This window comes from Anopheles gambiae, chromosome 3, assembly GCF_943734735.2.
Source record: "Anopheles gambiae chromosome 3, idAnoGambNW_F1_1, whole genome shotgun sequence".
In the NCBI taxonomy this organism is placed as follows: domain Eukaryota; kingdom Metazoa; phylum Arthropoda; class Insecta; order Diptera; family Culicidae; genus Anopheles; species Anopheles gambiae.
Genome location: NC_064602.1, coordinates 10289257 through 10306723, shown reverse-complemented (window position 1 = coordinate 10306723; position 17467 = coordinate 10289257). Strand labels below are relative to the sequence as shown.

General features: G+C 47.6%; 2 protein-coding genes across 4 annotated transcripts in view; one reads left to right on the top strand and one right to left on the bottom strand.

Moving 5' to 3' along the window:
* LOC1277572 (CD109 antigen) overlaps positions 1-14608 on the top strand; it is a 33157-nt gene extending 18549 nt beyond the window's left edge. For 2 of the 3 annotated variants that reach the window (XM_061662120.1, XM_061662119.1), the window contains 8 exons: positions 6304-8137; positions 8212-10620; positions 10694-10880; positions 11727-12118; positions 12188-12381; positions 12460-12634; positions 12700-12805; positions 12883-14608. In XM_061662120.1, coding sequence (XP_061518104.1) covers positions 6347-8137; positions 8212-10620; positions 10694-10880; positions 11727-12118; positions 12188-12381; positions 12460-12634; positions 12700-12805; positions 12883-13097 — 5469 coding nt within the window. In that variant the 5' untranslated portion in view covers positions 6304-6346 and the 3' untranslated portion in view covers positions 13098-14608. Of the gene's footprint in view, positions 1-6303; positions 8138-8211; positions 10621-10693; positions 10881-11726; positions 12119-12187; positions 12382-12459; positions 12635-12699; positions 12806-12882 lie in introns of those variants that run through there. The other variant, XM_061662121.1, reaches the window with a different exon arrangement.
* A 486-nt stretch (positions 14609-15094) lies between these two features.
* LOC1277573 (geranylgeranyl transferase type-1 subunit beta) lies at positions 15095-17465 on the bottom strand. The gene is made up of 3 exons (XM_317045.5): positions 16892-17465; positions 16352-16820; positions 15095-16282 (listed from the first exon to the last, which is right to left on the bottom strand). The coding sequence occupies exons 1-3, from the start codon at positions 16999-17001 to the stop codon at positions 15755-15757; spliced, it is 1107 nt and encodes a 368-aa protein (XP_317045.5). The 5' UTR covers positions 17002-17465; the 3' UTR covers positions 15095-15754.
* Positions 17466-17467: the final 2 nt, after the last annotated feature.

The window sequence follows — 17467 nt, the reverse complement described above, 5'->3', positions numbered from 1 at the left end:
AAAGGCATGTGTTAAAGTAGTTTGCTTAGATTGCCAAGACGTACGTCAGCTCCATTCACGTATTTAACTCAACTTTTGTAATTAAACATAAATTATTCCATTAAAATCTCTCCACCGGTATTCTGACCAGAAATCTGTTCCTTTAAGTCGTCCCTCCGTCTTTCTAACTAATTGAGTGACTGTCTTTCGCCCGTCTTTCGCTTCTCTCCAATCGATTTTTACGACATTACGACAGAACACCGATTACAGAAGCTTAACTATGTCGACGTGTGTCTTCTCTTTGCACAGAGAGCCCAGTTTTGGGGAGAAACAGCCTGGTTTTAATTAAATTTTACGGTGATTCTAATTCAAGCAAACTCCCTGCTGCTTGCGGCACTAGTTCAAAAAACCGGTAGCCGGCCGGCAAATTAAACACGCGGTGGAAATTTTCATTTAAACCCCACCGACAACGACGACGACGGAGATGAGTAAGGGAAAAACAAACCCATTCATCCGCCTTTTCTCCAACCATTCGAAAAGAAAGTCACGTTCCTGGCGGTGATAAAGATAACAGAAACTTCAAACAGAATTCGGTTGTCGTTGTTTTTGTTTGTCCTTGTGTTTGTGTGAATGTTGAGGGTTGAACTTTTCACGGTCCTTTTCCTTCCCACCAATTTGGAGAGGCATTTTCTTCATTGCCGTTTTTTTTCTATTTTATCAAAGAAAAATTCGTTCTCCCCTCATAATAAATCGGTACAGGACATTGAACCAAATACGCGCGTTCCTTTTTCTCGTCCATTTACACACCCGAGATCGAAAGCGAGACGAAAAACGTGGCAAGATTTATTTGAGTGTACCTCCCGGAGGTGATGGTGTCTTCTCCTGTGCTCCAGTTATAGCAATTGTAGAAATCCCAAAATGACTTTTCACGGTACCGCCAGTCCTTCTGTCTTCTCTACTCTCCCCCTAAACGCTTCTCCAAAATTTACCCCAATTCTCGGTGAAGATCTGTTCTGGAAAATTGGAACCGAAGCGGTAATATATAGACTCTTTCGCTTTCATATGCAGGTCAAGTAGAGTCAGTATTGCTCTCTCGCCGTTTGCCCTTTCGGATTGTTTTTGTGGGTCATGAACGATATTTTTATGGCACAAAAAGTGCCTCTTTCGGTTGTTTGTGTTTGGTTGGTTGTACTATAGGGGAATAACTTATGTGTGGGTATGATTTATTGCTACTCTTCCGGGAAAACAAGTAAGGGCGATGGTAATACCTTTAATTTCTAGAGAAATTCCTCAATTAATGTGCTGGGGACAAATAGTAGCATGATTGGTAAGTGTTAACTAGAACAAAAGGATTCTCTCTCATACCAAAGTAGGCCCCTACTCGTTAGTCAATCTAATTTGCCTGAAAGTATGCAACACGCTTGGCAAAACTACTCTAAAAGTGATGTTTGATATTTTGAGATTAATCTCACGCTTTGATTATATTTTAAACGGTACAGAAGTCTCTTAATAGTTCACATTTATTTCACACCCAATCCGAAGTTCGTTTCTTCCCTCAGCTCCTTTGATCAAAATCATGCTTATTTACGAGATATATACACCATCGTCAGTTGATAAATATCGATCCAAATCACGTCAAAAGATGTAAGCAATGGAAACCCCGTGCCTTACTACTAGCCCCAAGAAGAAGCTGGTGCCTGGTGTGTAATGCACGAGTTTGATGAAGGAAAAGCGCATCGTTGATGGACATCAGATTTGAGTGTATGAAAAAAAACCCCTAAAACGATCCTCATTCCGGTACCAAAACGATCGACGGCAGAAGAGAAAAATGAACATAACAGACTAAAAAGGGTTCATCAGAGATCAATCTGCTGTAGTAGATTTCATCCCCGCCCATTTAAGTTAGCAGCAGTAGGTCGGTCGGGTCCGGTTGTGTTGTGTTTATGTTATCGTAGTAAATTATTTTCTCTCAAAACCACTCCCGCGGTTGCGTTCTTCCTCGTCATCGTCGTCGTGTTCCGGATGGCGTGTACTGTACCATGCATTCGGTCCATGTCTTCTTCCCCTCTAAACGGACGTGTGTTAAGGAGGAAGTATGCAGTTTGTATTTTTAGAAGAACATTAGAGCTCTATCTTCTTTTCAAGCTTGCTGCTTGCCGCACTAGATGTGATGGTAGAACATATTTTCACTTCAAATCTTGTGGTCATCGGAAGATCACATACGTCCATTTTCCTTGTCCATTTTTCACTCCAAAATCATAGGAAAGATATTGCGAGAGTTTTGTGGATAAGTGCAGGATTGCTACTGCCTTTTCTTCCTTTTCTACTTCCTTACGGATAGGGGAGTTGTTGTAGCTGTTTTCCACTACTGCCCCAATGATGCGGGGATACTGCCGACACGATCGGGCAAATGATGATCATGTTTCCCTTGTGTTGCTGCGCTCTTGCGGAATGTATACAACATCCTCTTTCGGATGTAGGTTATTTCGTGTCCAGTGTTCTGGAGGCACGAGCCATCGTACGTGTGGTGCGTGCAATGTGGTGCATTCTTCAAGAAATGCATCCAGTGGGATGTTTGAAATATTTCACGCAGAAAAGCAGTATAATTTATTGCAACAATACGACGGCTATTCCGGAGCGAATGGTGTGATGGGGTTGGGTACCATCGACACATTCTTCCCATCCATCTCACTCAGTCTTTTTCCCTCCAGATGTGTTGATGTTATGGAGCGCGCGTGGTGGTAGGTCGTCAGATTTCTTCATGGGCTCGTCTTGTTCCTCGTGTTTTGACTAATATCTTGCCACCAGCGAAGTGAGAAACGATTGCGTTAAACGCACATCTGCTCAGTGGGAAATTACTCAACTCTTTGACGCTGCAGCTGCCAGCGCTGTGTTGACAGTTGTGTTGTGTTCTTCGATTTTTCTGGATCTTGGACCAAATTATTCTAACATATTTTATCAATTCTGAAGAATATGATTTCAACTCTAGTACAACATTATGAACTCCTTCTTTAGTACAAACATCTTCTTTCAAAATATTAGACAGAATAACCGACAACGAATAGGCACGCGCTCTTGTCTCTGTTGCGCGTGTTTACTGCAATCAAAGTATCGTTCGAACACATCAGGATGCATGTTGAAGAGCTGCTTCTGGACAGTGTCAAGAGCGGTTGGCTGTGTGCCTGAGGCTCGAATGAGGGAAAGTGTTTCTACCACTTTGCCTTTTTTCGAAGTGATTATGTTTCTTCTTTCAGAATGAAAATCTTACTCTCTCCACATCTGTCTATACGATCGGACGCGCGTACGGGCCGCGCACGTACAAGCGCAGATGTGGATCGCTGCCTCGTCCGTTCGCTGGTTGATCGATTTCAAGTAGAATGTTTTAAAATTTGGTTTGAACATTGTCCGTAACTAATCTATCGCTGCTCGCGTGTGTTGAATTCTTCTACTGTGGGGTGTTGTTTTCTCTTGCGCTTTCTTCCTTGTTTTTGAAATGTCTGGACATTGGGGGGATAAGACACAAGCCGCGCCGCACCCCCAGGTCAAAGTACTTGAGTGAGGCAGACAGGCGAAGGATTATGTTACGCCACAACACACGTAACCGCAAAACGCTGGTCATATTGCAATAGGAGAAAAGGGAAGGAAAACCTTCACAGTTGAGACCACCCTAAAGACTTGTTTTCTAACATCTTGAATGGTTAATAGACGGTCTCCTGTCTGTAGAATTCAAGAATAAATTCTGGTCAAATTAATTTAAAATTAATCGCACAAAACACACACACGCATCATCGATCACGAAACCATCAACCACGTTTTGTGCGATTAGCACACAAAAACTCTAACCCCATTCAATGTCAAGAACGTCATCCAATGCACACACGCGAGCCTTCTTTCGTCTGCATTCAATCATTGATACCCGCTTCCGGTGGCTAATTTTGCGGTCGTGCCGTTGCCGGCTGCGCGTAACATGATACGCGTAGAATAGAAATGACAAAACACCGGTCGCGCACGACCCTGCTGCTGCATGCACACAGTGGTGTCTCGCTGCTGCTGCTGCTGCTGCTCCATTTAATTGTTTGTGTGTTGCATTGGACAATGTTCCTTTGTGAGCTGAACTTCGGAGATACACACCTAATACACGCGGGATCACAAAATCATGCGGTGTGTGGCTGGTATTTTTCATTCATTGTGTTTGCATGCATGCCCTCGAAAAAATGAAATAGTGGGTAGTTCACGGTCACGGGCTGTTGAATCGATTGGCGGACCTAAAGTCATTAGAGCAGTGGTTAGAGGTTTATAGCCAAAAATGGATCAAATTCATATTTTTTGAAGCTATTTTGATGATGAAAATACCAAAAACTTCTTATTCGTAGCTTTTTGTTATGAGCATTGCATACTTTTAGGCGTTTTGCACACATTCTCGTGTAGATATCAATATAAACCTAATGCTACCAATTTCTGAGTGTCTTTCTAGGGCAAATAATACTAATCCAACTTTCCCGTATGTCTAAACGAAGACAAATTTCCACCAGCGACCAAAATACCGTGAAATCAAGTGTCAAAAACCCTTTTTTCTATCATGGTACAATGGTTGTGATTACTCTTTCCTGATACGGAACAGCGACAGTATCATCAGTCACACTGCATGAAACCATCTTCTCTTTACCTTTATAATCCCTTTATATCCCTTCGTTTTCCATTTTGATTGTATGTGACCTTCAGAGTGTGTAATGCGTTGTGGTGTTGGATTGTTATCGATTTTTACGCCGGCCGGCTTTCCATTTCGTGTGCCAACAGTGATGGAGGTTACAGGAGGCGTTTGTGTATTGGAGAATGAGAGGAATTCTATTAAAGTTTAACCGTTTTGATCGTACAGTTTGATACGGTTGACATCATTGCAATGTGTTTGTTCTCCCGGGTGGTGTTCCAAAGTAATGCCCTATTTAAATCAAAGTGTTCATTTACACACGAATCTTCCTCCTCGTCGTCTTAACGCCGTTTCAACTACATCAGAACGGTACTCAAGTGGTTTTTTGGTGAAATGACTCTCTTTATATCGGTGTAAAACTTCCATTCCATCCTCATCTCGTTGCCGTCTTCCGAGACAGTAGGATGCCACGGCCCGGAGCAAATATGAACCTCGGATGGTTCCTGTTTGGCGCCATGATAAACGATCTTTTATTATGTTTTACTCGATGAAGATAATGCGACAGAGAATCATCAGCATCATCTCGTTACTTTTAGCCTGGCTGGCTGGCAATCTTGGCAGTCATTTTTTGTGTGTGCGCCGCGCCTCATTCGCGCGGACGCGCCCAGTGATTAATGAGGCAAAGTGTGTGGCAACGACCGCAGCAGCATAAAACACACTCACTTTTAGTAGCCGGCAAACGAGAAAGAGCTGAAAGAGTTTGTTTTTATTAGTGGGAAATCCGCATTTAATGTGGAGAATCAGCTTACCAGAGAGGAGCTACTAGTCAGAGCTTCATTTGCATACATTCTTCAATGATAATCATCATTGTAAAGGCGGGTCTCGTTTTGGTTCGTGAGAATCTTTCGTGTACATTTCGGTTAAGATGTTTTACTCGAAAAATGGTCCAATGATCAGATAATGATTAATGAAGTGGTAGGACAGTTAAGATACACACATAAGGAATTTATTAAAAATGACGAATGATTATTCTTTTATGTTCTTTTTGAAGAACAACATTGATCTTCATGCAAGAATTGCATTATACAGCATCAGGTCGCATGTGTTTTGTCTAACGCCTTCTAAATCCCATTTCTGAAATGAACTTCAAACTCCGTAATGTCTTTTGACCTCCGCAACTTCCCCCTATATCGATGCACAACAGAAGCATGTAATGATACATCTCTGACCGGCTAGGTCCACACTCCCTCTTCTGTTTCGCAATTGGTCATCTATTGGCGAGCCCGCTTTGAAACCTGTGTATGTGTGCACATCACATGTTGAACTAGGAAAAGGCAACATGTGTGACTGTCATTAACCGATCTTAAATGATATTAATTTTATGGCATAATCTCTCCAAGCAGCCCTACTGTGGAGAGATGGACACCTAGAGGAGGAGGGATGTGCATTACTTTGATGTGTGAAGTCTCTTGTCCCCTGTGAGGGACACGATTTGTCGAAAATCTCACCCCCTTTTTAACGACTACAACACAAACCCCGGTTTCTCTGTCTGCGGCCGGTTCAAAGAGAGACCATTTTAATATACACTTCGACATCTGTTGCACATAATCGACGTGCGATGCTCATTTCTCCGCTGCCTTTGCTAACCTATTTTCTATTCCTCTATCTCTTTTTAGAACACAACAACGATCTGGCTGTGTAAAACACATATCCAACGCCATGAAGGCTAGTAAGCATCCGACCACCCCCGGGTCGGATGCAAGGACAACACCGCTGCTGCTGCTTCTGTGCTTGTTCATCGCGTCCCAAGCGAACCTTCTCGTGCAAGCGCAACAATCCCAACCACAGTCGAACGATGTCAATCGCTACAACCCGCAGGACCCGTTTGGTGGCCGACAGCAGTACAACCCACAGTATCCAAGCAGCCAGTACGATCCGAACACACGCACCAACCAAGGGCTTCCTCCGTCGCAGTCTTCCGGCACGAACTATCAGCGTGACTACTACGGCAACAATGCTGTAAATGGCAACAACCAAGACTCGAACAGCATCGACGGCAATCGGTTCGGGCAGGACAACCGAAATGTGGTCCTGCAGTCGACGACACCGCGCGATTACTTCAACCGCCAAACGACACCACCGTTCCGCACGCGCACTTCGAACCGCAATCCGTTCTCCAACAACGATTACGCCGCCGGCAACTCGTTCTCCCAGGGCATTACGTACTTTATCGTTGCGTCGAAAATGGTACGCCCGGGGCAGGTGTACAAGGTGGCGGTGTCGGTGCTGGAATCGCATCTGCCGCTTACGGTGCGCACCAGTATTTCGCGCGACGGCGTCGAGCTGAGCAGCGAGACGAAACCGATCACGGTCGGTGTGCCGGAAACGATGCTGATGCGGGTGCCACCGACCAGCGTGGTGGGCGAGTACAAGCTGCGGGTGGAGGGCTCGTACGACAAGAACTTTGGCGGGTACGTGTTTGCGAACGAGACGAAGCTGATCTTCTCCCAGCGCTCGATGACGATCTTCGTGCAGACGGACAAGCCGGTGTACATGCAGGGCGAAACGGTGCGGTTCCGGGCGATCCCGATCACGACCGAGCTGAAGGGCTTCGACAAGGAGATGAACGTGTACATGCTGGATCCGGCGGGGCACATTATGCGGCGGTGGCTGTCGCGCCAGTCGAACCAGGGCTCGGTCAGCCTGCAGTACCAGCTGTCGGATCAGCCGGTGTTTGGCGAGTGGAAGATAAGGATTGAGGCGCAGGGCCAGATCGAGGAGGCCCGGTTCAACGTGGAGGAGTACTACCAGACGCGGTTCGAGGTGAATGTGACGATGCCGGCCTTCTTCTTCAACACCGATCGGTACATTTACGGGCGCATTATGGCGAACTTTACGAACGGCACGCCGGTGAAGGGCAATTTGACGCTGAAGGCAACGATCCGACCGATCGGGTTCTTCAATCCGGAAGCGATCAATCAGATGAATCGCGTTGGAAATTTGGGGCGACTGACGAACCTGAACCAGAACGTGCCTTATTATCTGCAAAAGACGAACCCGGATCTGCTGAACCAGTACAACCCGCAGAATAGCTTTAGCAGTCAGATCGGGGGACGCGATCAGGGCGGATACGATGGCGTTGGGCAGGGGTACGATGGGCGCTACTCGTCGAACAACTTCCAGGACTCGTACGTGATCGAGCGCCATCTGAACTTTGACGAAGAGTGGCCGTTCTGGATCAAGAAGCCGGTCGAGAGCGACTCGCAGTGGGACTCGTGGACCAACACGTACCGGGACAGTTTGCCGTATCTGCGCTTCTTTAACGGCACGTACAACTTCCGCTTCCCGATGGCCGAGCTGGCCCAGCTGGTGCCGAACCTGTCCGGGATGGAGATCCTGTTTACGGCGCGGGTTGGCGAGCGGTACTACAACGAGATTGTGGAGGGCTACTCGCTGACGCGCGTGTACAACTCATCGATTCGTATCGCTTTCCTGGGAGATTCACCACAGGTTAGGGCGGTCAATTTTTTGATGATTTAATGAGAAAATCTTTACTTATTTGCCTTTTTTTCTTTAATTTTTAGGTCTTCAAACCATCGATGCCGTTTACCGTGTACCTGATCGCGGAGTACCACGACGGATCGCCCCTCCCGCTGGATGAGTTCAATGCGGGGCGCATGGAGGTGTCCGGTACGATCGATAGTCGCGCCTCCGGCGGGCGCAATTCCTTCGACAGCCGCGTCCTGCACATGTCGCAGAAGGCGGGCGTGTGGGAGCTGAAGCTCGACATCCGGCACGATCTGAACCTGGAGAACACGAAGCAAACGAACGAATTCTTGAACGAAATCCAATCGATGCGGCTGGTCGCGAACTACATCGACCCGTCGGGCGAGCGAGCCTCGACCGAGCTGCTGCTGTTGTCCCACTTTTCGCCCAACAACCACAACATCAAGGTGCACACGAGCACGACGGACGCGAAGGTGGGCGAGTACATAACGCTGCACGTGCAGAGCAACTTCTACATCAAGGACTTCAACTATCTGGTCATGTCGAAGGGCATCATCCTGGTGACGGGGCACGAAAACATGAAGGGCGGCGTCAAGACGATGGCAATCACGCTGAGCGCGGAGATGGCACCGGCCGCTACGATCGTGGTGTGGCACATCGGGCGGTACGGGAAGCTGCTGACGGACAGTTTGACCTTCCCGGTGAATGGCATTTCGCGCAACAATTTTACGGTGTTCATTAACAACCGGAAGGCGCGGACGGGCGAGAAGGTAGAGGTGGCGATCTACGGGGAGCCGGGCTCGTACGTGGGTCTGTCCGCGATCGACAATGCGTTCTACACGATGCAGGCGGGCAACGAGCTGACGTACGCGAACGTCATCCAGAAGATGCTGTCGTTCGATGAGCACACGAACGGGACGTTCAAGAAGACGTGGATGTCGCACGACGGCGATCCGGATGAGCTGGTGTACTATCCGGCGTCCACGTTCGGGATCGATGCGAACAGGACGTTCGATTATGCGGGGCTGGTTGTGTTCACGGATGGGGTGGTGCCGATGCGACCGACGATTTGTGATGCGGCGCTGAACTACAGTGAGTGTTTGAATGGGCGCTGCTATCGGACGGACAAGCGTTGCGACGGGTACATGGACTGTGAGGACGGGACGGATGAGGCTGGGTGTAGTACGCGCAACGAGACACTGCTGGTCGAGTTCCGCAAGTTCCGCTTCAACCGGATCCTGCGCCACTATCAGAACGTTTGGCTGTGGAAGGACGTGAACATTGGGCCGCATGGGCGCTACATCTTCAATCTGGATGTGCCGCAGGTGCCAGCGCTGTGGTCGGTTTCGGCGTTCGGGATCAGTGGGACGCGCGGGTACGGCATGATACGCAAACCGATCGAGTACGTGGGCATTCAGCCGTTCTTCATCAATGTGGAGATGCCGACCGCTTGCCATCAGGGAGAGCAGGTGGGCATAAGAGTGGCGGTGTTCAACTACCAGACGGTGGACATCGAGGCGACGGTGGTGCTGCACAGCTCGCCCGACTATCAGTTCGTGCACGTGGAGGAGGACGGTATAGTGCGGTCGTACAATCCGCGCACCTCGTTCGGCGAGCATCAGTTCTACATCTACCTGAACGCGCAGGACTCGACCAACGTGTATCTGCCGATCGTGCCGACACGGTTGGGTGAGATCGAGGTAACGATCCACGCCTCCACGCTGCTCGGTGCGCATCAGATCAGCCGCAAGATTACGGTGGAGGCGGACGGGCTGCCACAGTACCGCCACCAGTCCATCCTGCTCGATCTGCGCAACCGTGCCTATCTGGTGCAGTTCATGCACGTGAACGTCACGGAAACGCCCATCATCCCGTACGAGATCGATCGGTACTATGTGTTCGGTTCGAATCGGGCGCGCATCTCCGTGGTCGGTGATGTGGTCGGCGCCATCTTTCCCACCATGCCCATCAACACCACGTCGCTGCTGGAGCTGCCGATGGATGCGGCGGAACAGAACATGTTCAGCTTTGCCGCCAACTTCTACACCATCAAGTACATGCGGGCGAGTACGCTGCGCGACAAACGGACGGAAAAGCAAGCGTTCCACTTTATGAACATACTGTACCAGCGGCAGCTGAGCTACCTGATGGAGGACGGTGGCTTCTCGCTATTCCGTGCCGACTGGAACCAGTCCGCACCGTCCGTCTGGCTCACTGCGTACTGTGCGCAGGTGTTTGGCGAGATGGCCGGGTTGTACGAGTACGAGAACTTTATCTTCATCGATCCGTACATGATACAGAAGAATATGCATTGGTTGTTGCGCCACCAGAAGGAGGATGGCTCGTTCTGGGAGGAAACGTGGCTGCCCGACCGGAAGGCTAACAGTTCCGCGTTCTTTTCGCGCAACGATGTGGTGCGTGAGAAGAATGTAACGCTAACGGCGCACGTGCTTATAACGCTAACGACCGTTAACTTGCCAGCTGGGGTGAGTAGCAATGAAAAATCATTTTATTGTGGTTACTTGGATCGGTTATTTATTTATTTATTTATTTCTACAGAGACTTGCGGCAAGGGTAGCGTTATCACAGCAAAGAGCGTTACAGTACTTGCAGCGCAATTTGGCCACGATAAAGGAGTCCGGTTCGACGTACGAAATAGCAATCGTCGCGTACGCACTGATGATAGCGAAGGCACCGAAGGCGGAGGCCGCTTTTACGATGCTTTCCGCAAAGATGCGATCAATTGGTAAGGATTTTTAGGCCGTCATGTCATTGTAACGCCTAACCAGTGCTGCAAAATGTCATCAGCATCACGAGATGATCACCAACGACAATGAACAATGCACATATCCGTAGTAGCGTGATGCTCATTGCTGATACTCAATGAAAGTGCGTCATGCCAAACGCGACGAATGCTTCAGTCCAACGCGATACTCTGACAAGCTGATGATGATGATGATGAGCTGATGATCAGTGATGAGACGCAAACAGTTGGTGGACTTAATCACATGCTTGGTGACATTTTGTTTAGCACCCAACTCTCGGTCACTCACTTGGTCATGACATTGTCTGTGGGTGATAATCACAATATTCTTGGAATATACTTTGCGTTTAGTCCCAAGCCTATCGTGATATGATCATCGACACAAAATGTCGCGACCAAGTGACTGGCAAAGAGTTGGTGGCACAAAATGTCACGAAGCATGTGATCAACTCGTCGCATTAACTGTTTGAGTCTCACCTCTGATCATCACTGTAGAGTTCGTGCGGCTGACATGATTTTGTCTCAGCCGGAATTTATCATGACTATGTCAGTGACATTTTGCAGAACTGATCACAGTAAAAAAAAAGTCATGACATAGTGATTGACCAAGTGTTGGTCGCAAAAATATCATGGAGCATGTATTGGACACACCAATCGTTAATGAGTATCACCTCTGATTATCACAAATGAGTACGTGACGCTGACATGAATTTTGTTTTAGTCAGATTGTGTATGACATTGACAGTGACAGTTTTGCAGCACTGCACGTAATACATTTTCCTGTTTATAACACCAGTATCTGTTTCCTTTCTTCCCTCAAAAAAACAGGCGAATTTAACTACTGGGGCGAAGAGGAAGTGCCACTGCCACCGACCAAGCTGGAAAATCAGCGCTACTTCTCGCTGCCCCGCCTGCCGTACAAGTACGATTCGCTCAACATCCAAACGACGGCTTACGCGCTGCTGACGTACGTGTCGCGGCAAGAGATACACGTCGATCCGATCGTGGCATGGTTGAACGCCCAGCGCCTGACCGACGGTGGCTGGGCCTCGAGCCAGGATACGGGCATGGCGATGAAGGCACTGACCGAGTACAGTACGCGCAATCGCGTTTCGAACGTGACGCAGCTCGCCATCAAGGTGGAGGCAACGTCCCTGCCCGGCGAAACGAAGCAGCTGTACATTACGCGCAAGAGCTTGGCACAGCAGCAGTTTTTGGATGTAAGTGGTGGAGAATTCGATGGGGGATGATGATTAAAGAATTAATGATTTTCATAATGATTGTAACAGGTCCCTAATGCTTGGGGTACGGTGCGAGTGGAGGCAACCGGTGTCGGCTATGCCATCCTTCAGATGCACGTCCAGTACTCGGTCGATACGTACAAGTTCCAGACGCAACCGCCCGTGCCGGCCTTCGATCTGACCACGCGGACGATCTTCCACGGCAGGAATCAGTCGCACATTAGCTACGTCATCTGTCAACGGTAAGAGAGAGCGCGCAGTAGGCGGCGAGAAAAAGGTGAACGTGTGTAAATAACAATTGTTTTGTTTTTCCCCTCCAGATGGATCAACACGCAGGAATCGATCCGCTCGGGTATGGCGGTGCTGGATGTGGCCGTACCGACGGGCTACATGATACAGCAGCAGAAGCTCGACTCGTACATCCTCAGCCAGCGGGTGCGCAATCTCCAGCGGGCTCGCTTCCAGGAGCGAAAGGTGCTCTTCTACTTCGACTATGTAAGTGTTTTGATCGTTTATTCTTAGGGAAAGAATCTATATTAATTATTGTTATCTCTTTGTAGCTGGATAATGATTATGTCTGTGTGAACTTTACACTGGAACGATGGATGCCGGTAGCCAACATGTCACGCTACCTACCGATCCGTGTGTACGATTACTACGCGCCAGGTAAAAGAGCGATCACAGCACCCCTTGGTAACAGAAAATGATCTCCCTTTATCTAACAACCGTTTATCTCATTCCAGAACGCTTCAACGAGACCATCTTTGATTCGCTGCAGACCTACCTGCTGAACATCTGCGAAGTGTGCGGCAGCTCGCAGTGCCCGTACTGCTCGATCTACAACATTGCCGTCCGCTTCCCGGGCTCGATCGTGCTGATGCTGCTGACCAGCATCGTGCTCGTGGCCCGCCACTACCGAATAGTCAATCCAAATGGGTGGATTTTCCTCAACGATTAAAATCGCGATCAAAGAAGAAGCGCAAACTGTGTAAATATACAAACAACAAAACCTTTCCCCACTTTTGGATTCCTCCCTACGCTTCCGCCGGGGGAGAGGAATTGATTCCATTCAAGCAAAAAACAATCACTGAATATCGAATGAGCGAGAATCTCCTTATATCAATACTTGTTGCGTCCGTTTTTTTTGCTAGTAGAGTAGTTAAACGTTTTCTTTTTAAGCTAGATTTTAGGGGTTAATAGACACACTTACCATCATCACCGTCCGGCAGCCATTCAAAGGACACAGATTTTTTTGAAAAAGGGAATAACAGAATAATCCAAACTTGATGAAACACATTTTATACAACACCGTGTAGAGAAACAGAAACAAAAGTTTTGCTATCTGCCCTAAGAAAATGTGGACAAAATAAGCAATTCTTTTTTTTACAAAGACTAGCGACGTAAGCTTTTTTGTGAACATGAAAGTAAGAATTTCACCTTTTTAGCAGCTCCGTCTTTTTCCCACCCTTGACTTATGTGTCTTATCGTTTTTTTTCGTTCTTGTAGAAAGAACTCTAACGCGCTAATAATTTCCGTTTAAATAGAATAAATTTAAGCTCACAACTTAAGAAATTGCGAAAGATGAGAGAAGCCGGAAAGGAAGCTTTATTTCTTTTCTCAACTCTCTCCTCTCGTAAAAAAGCAAAGCAAAAGAAGGCCGTCCATTTTGATTCTGGTCAACGTATCAATTCGTGTTCTTTTTTTTAAATATTAAATTTACTTATTTTTTATATATGTTTTTTTTTTTCACTTGTGCGCGTATGAACCTTTTTTTATATAAAATATACCGTTTTGTTTTAAGTAGAGAGCCAGAGGAAATGCAAAAGTAGTTCGATGTAATAAAACGAAGCAAAAGTCGTTAAAAAAATGGTACGCGCAAACCATTTTTAACGCAAAAGGAGAAAAGGAATGATAACACAATTTTGAAAAAACAAAAAATACAATTTTTGCTAAAGAAAAACAGCTAACAACTATTTTCAAAAGTAACCGTTTGAAAATGAAAAGAAAATGCAATGGAAAGTAGAAGAGAAAATGCAGCTTTTTTGTGTAGTGAGAAGGAAAAGGAAATAAGCAAAGGAGGAGTATAACGAACGATACAAATTGTTAAGGTGCCTTAGAGCGTCGTCGTTTACCTTTTTACAAACCACCAACCATACACGGACCTCTCTCGTTAATTGAGCGACCTCCACACGCCATCATAACAAAACAATAGCAAGGAAGAAGAGTGTGTGTGAGCCATTTTCTTACCACAAAAGTATTTTTTTTCCAGCTAATTTAAGAAGCGCGCCATCACTAAATAAGAGGAGCGAGAGAGAGAGAGAGAGGGTACATCATGTATTGGAATACACCGATCAGCTGAGAGAAGGTCCCGTGCGGGAGCTGTATTGAACGAAAACAGCCAATAGAAAGAAGAGGAAATGGATACAGAAAAAAATGGAAATAAATAGAAGCAATGAAGATCATGTAAAATCAGAGTTTTGTTTTAATTTTAATGTTAAAAACTGATTTATTTTAGTAATTGTGGGGGCTGTCTGCTAACATTCACACTACGTGACCGATAATCTCCAACCAATTGAACGTTTGTTGGGCTAAGCAGCAGTAGTCCATGATAAAAGGGTAATTTCCATAGCGACACTGCGCTTCTTCCATACCAAAGTGTTTGCCTCCATTGCGCCTCCGTACAATAAAAGCCACTCATTCTGAGGAGGCCGTTAGTCTCCGGTTGCTGGCTGTAAATATAAAAATGGAGCCCTTGTGCTGTGTTCGTGTTTGTCAATATCCAAGGGCCAATTAACCGGCTGCCGCTGAGCAAACTAAATTACAACACCGCATACGTACGTGAGCAATCTAAGCGCGCTTGTATTTACGGCCTCGCGCGCATGTACCCAAGGCAAAAAGCGGTTTTATATGACCCTGTTCGGTGGATCGGAGACCTGGGTGCGAAGAAAAAGACTGTTTGTGTCACTAAAATATTTCGCTTTTATTTTTCTTCCCCTTCTTCCTTACAGCACTATCTGCCTTAATCACTACTGTTCTCTACTGTTTGTTTGATTCGTTTTTATGTATCCCCAAATCCCGCAGTGTTTCTACACACCACATACACAATCTCTCTCTATTAGTACATTCGAAACGGTGTTCGAAGCGGACGAAGTATTATTATTATTAACTTAAATAGTAGTAGTTGTGCCTTTTGGGGGTTGTGGTTATGCTCCCATTTCGCTCGCCTAACTCTCGCAAACTGATCGCAACGGACTGATGGTGAGGCATAAAATTGTGTGTCTTTTGATAAAAGCAAATAACTTATCTACTGAATTTTATGAGCGTTTTGGCGACGCTTGGGCGTATGTGTTCGGCACCGATGGAATATGTTGATGATGTTGTCCTAAACCTAATGCCTAATGGTAGCAAATTGCAAAAGCGCGAAAAATAAATATCTCTATCCCGTTTTTTTTATCTATTATTTTCTTTTAAAAATTGCATCTAAAACAACGAAAACTATCCCAAAAAAAACAAAACAAATTTTAACAAACAGCTCTCTGTGCGCTCTATGTTCCTCCTCCTTTTGTGTGTGTGTGTCGGTCTCTGAGTGCGCCCTTTCCACTACCACCGCTCCTCCTACTCTATGTGCACGGTAACCTCCCCATTGCCGGCGGCCAGTCCCTCCTCCAGCAGCGTCCAGTTGCGCTGGAGCTCCTGCAACCGTCGGTAGGCACGCATCGATATGTTTAAGCTCGGCATCACCTCCTGCAGGCCCGGCTCGTTCAGGAAGCTCAGCCCGCACAGCCCAAAGTACGAGTGGAACGGGTCGGTGTAGGCCTGGGGCCACTTGGAAAACCCGCCGACCGTCGGGTCCTGCGTCGACAGCACGTAGTCCCGGTTGGCCTGGAAGCTGGTCAGCTCGAACGCGTGCAGTATCTTGAGCGTGGCCGCTATCCAGAACGAGTAGCACGTGTCGACCGGTTTGTTCGGCCGGCCCTGGAACCCGTCCTGCTGGCGAAACACCAGCCACCGGATGATCTTGTCCCGCGTGTCGGCCGAAAGGAGGTGCAGCTGGCCGCTCAGCTCCAGGGCCGCGATCGCACAAAACGTGGTGCCGCCGTGCGATTCCATCTCGTAGTGCTGGCTAATGCCGTAATCGTAGCGCTGGAAGAAACAAAAAAAGGAAATTTAGCATAAAATCGAATGAAAAGTGCCCCTCTTTCTAATGCGTACGATGCTTTTGAGTATGTAGTCGGCCATCTTTTTGCGATCGACACGGCCCCAATCGTTCAGCATGGCACAGATCGCCGCCGCACAGTACACGAACCGCATATCCTGTTCGCTGCCCTCGATCGTCGCACTGAAGCTACCGTCGTCCCGCTGGACCGCTGCCACACCCTCGATGATGGCCCGCCGATTGAGGCGCGACAAATCGTCCCCGAGCGCCACCAGCACGGCAATACCCGTGTACGTGATGGCGAGATGGCCCCACCGGTAGAGCTGCAGCCCGCAGGAGTCGGGCGTTCCGATCACATCGAACGTGCTGGACCCCTGGATGCCACCGTACCCCCGTTCGCCCGGTTTCGGCACCACCTGCAGCTTGTAGATCCAGTTGCAAATGTCCTGCTGGAAGGTGTCGGTCAGCATGTGCAGCGAGTCCAGCACGTCCAGCCCGCTGACAGCAAAGAAGGCTATGGTTACTCTGTGAAACGGGAGGGAAGTTGATTAGTAATAACAAGAAAGAGTGCTTAACGACATTCGAGCCTTCCTTACCGAGTGGAATCGTGCGACGCCAACCGACCCGGCAGTGTGTGTAGAAATCGTATAAAGTACTTGGCGTGTTTGCGGAACTCCACCTCCTCCCCTTCGATATTGTTGTCCATGATGAGGCTTAGATATCCACCCAGCTTCACGCTGTGCAATACCGGAAAGATTATGAAAACGCGGCTGTGGCTGTGTTTGCACACGATTAGAAACGAAACGTAAGATTCGATCGCGGAAGATACGGTGTAAATGCGCAAAACAGCAAAAGCACACACGGGAGGAAAGGATGCTGTTGTCCGTGTATTATTACGTGGAGGAGGAGAAGGTTTCTTAGACGAGGGATGAAAACAACACTCGGACACTCTCAACTTCGCGCACTCAAAAGCACACAACCGTACGCTTCATGCCGCTCCGGTGAAGGTCCCGCGGGAAGAAACCTGAGAAGTATCTGTGCTCGGCAGCGGGTTAAATAATAATAACGAAAGAACGTTTGTCCGCCGACCGACGACGAGTCATTTCACTTTGCGTGTGTTTTGGCTGTTTTTCTTTTGATCTTTTTTTTTTTGCTGCTGCTGGTGCGCTTTT

Bases quoted from the DNA above. Each gene is read 5' to 3' on its own strand.
- LOC1277573 (XM_317045.5), bottom strand. From the start codon at position 17,001: ATGGACAACAATATCGAAGGGGAGGAGGTGGAGTTCCGCAAACACGCC. The intron at 16,821-16,891 runs GTAAGGAAGGCT...CCCGTTTCACAG, and splicing joins GCGTCGCACGATTCCACTCG to AGTAACCATAGCCTTCTTTG. The intron at 16,283-16,351 runs GTACGCATTAGA...TGTTTCTTCCAG, and splicing joins ACTACATACTCAAAAGCATC to CGCTACGATTACGGCATTAG.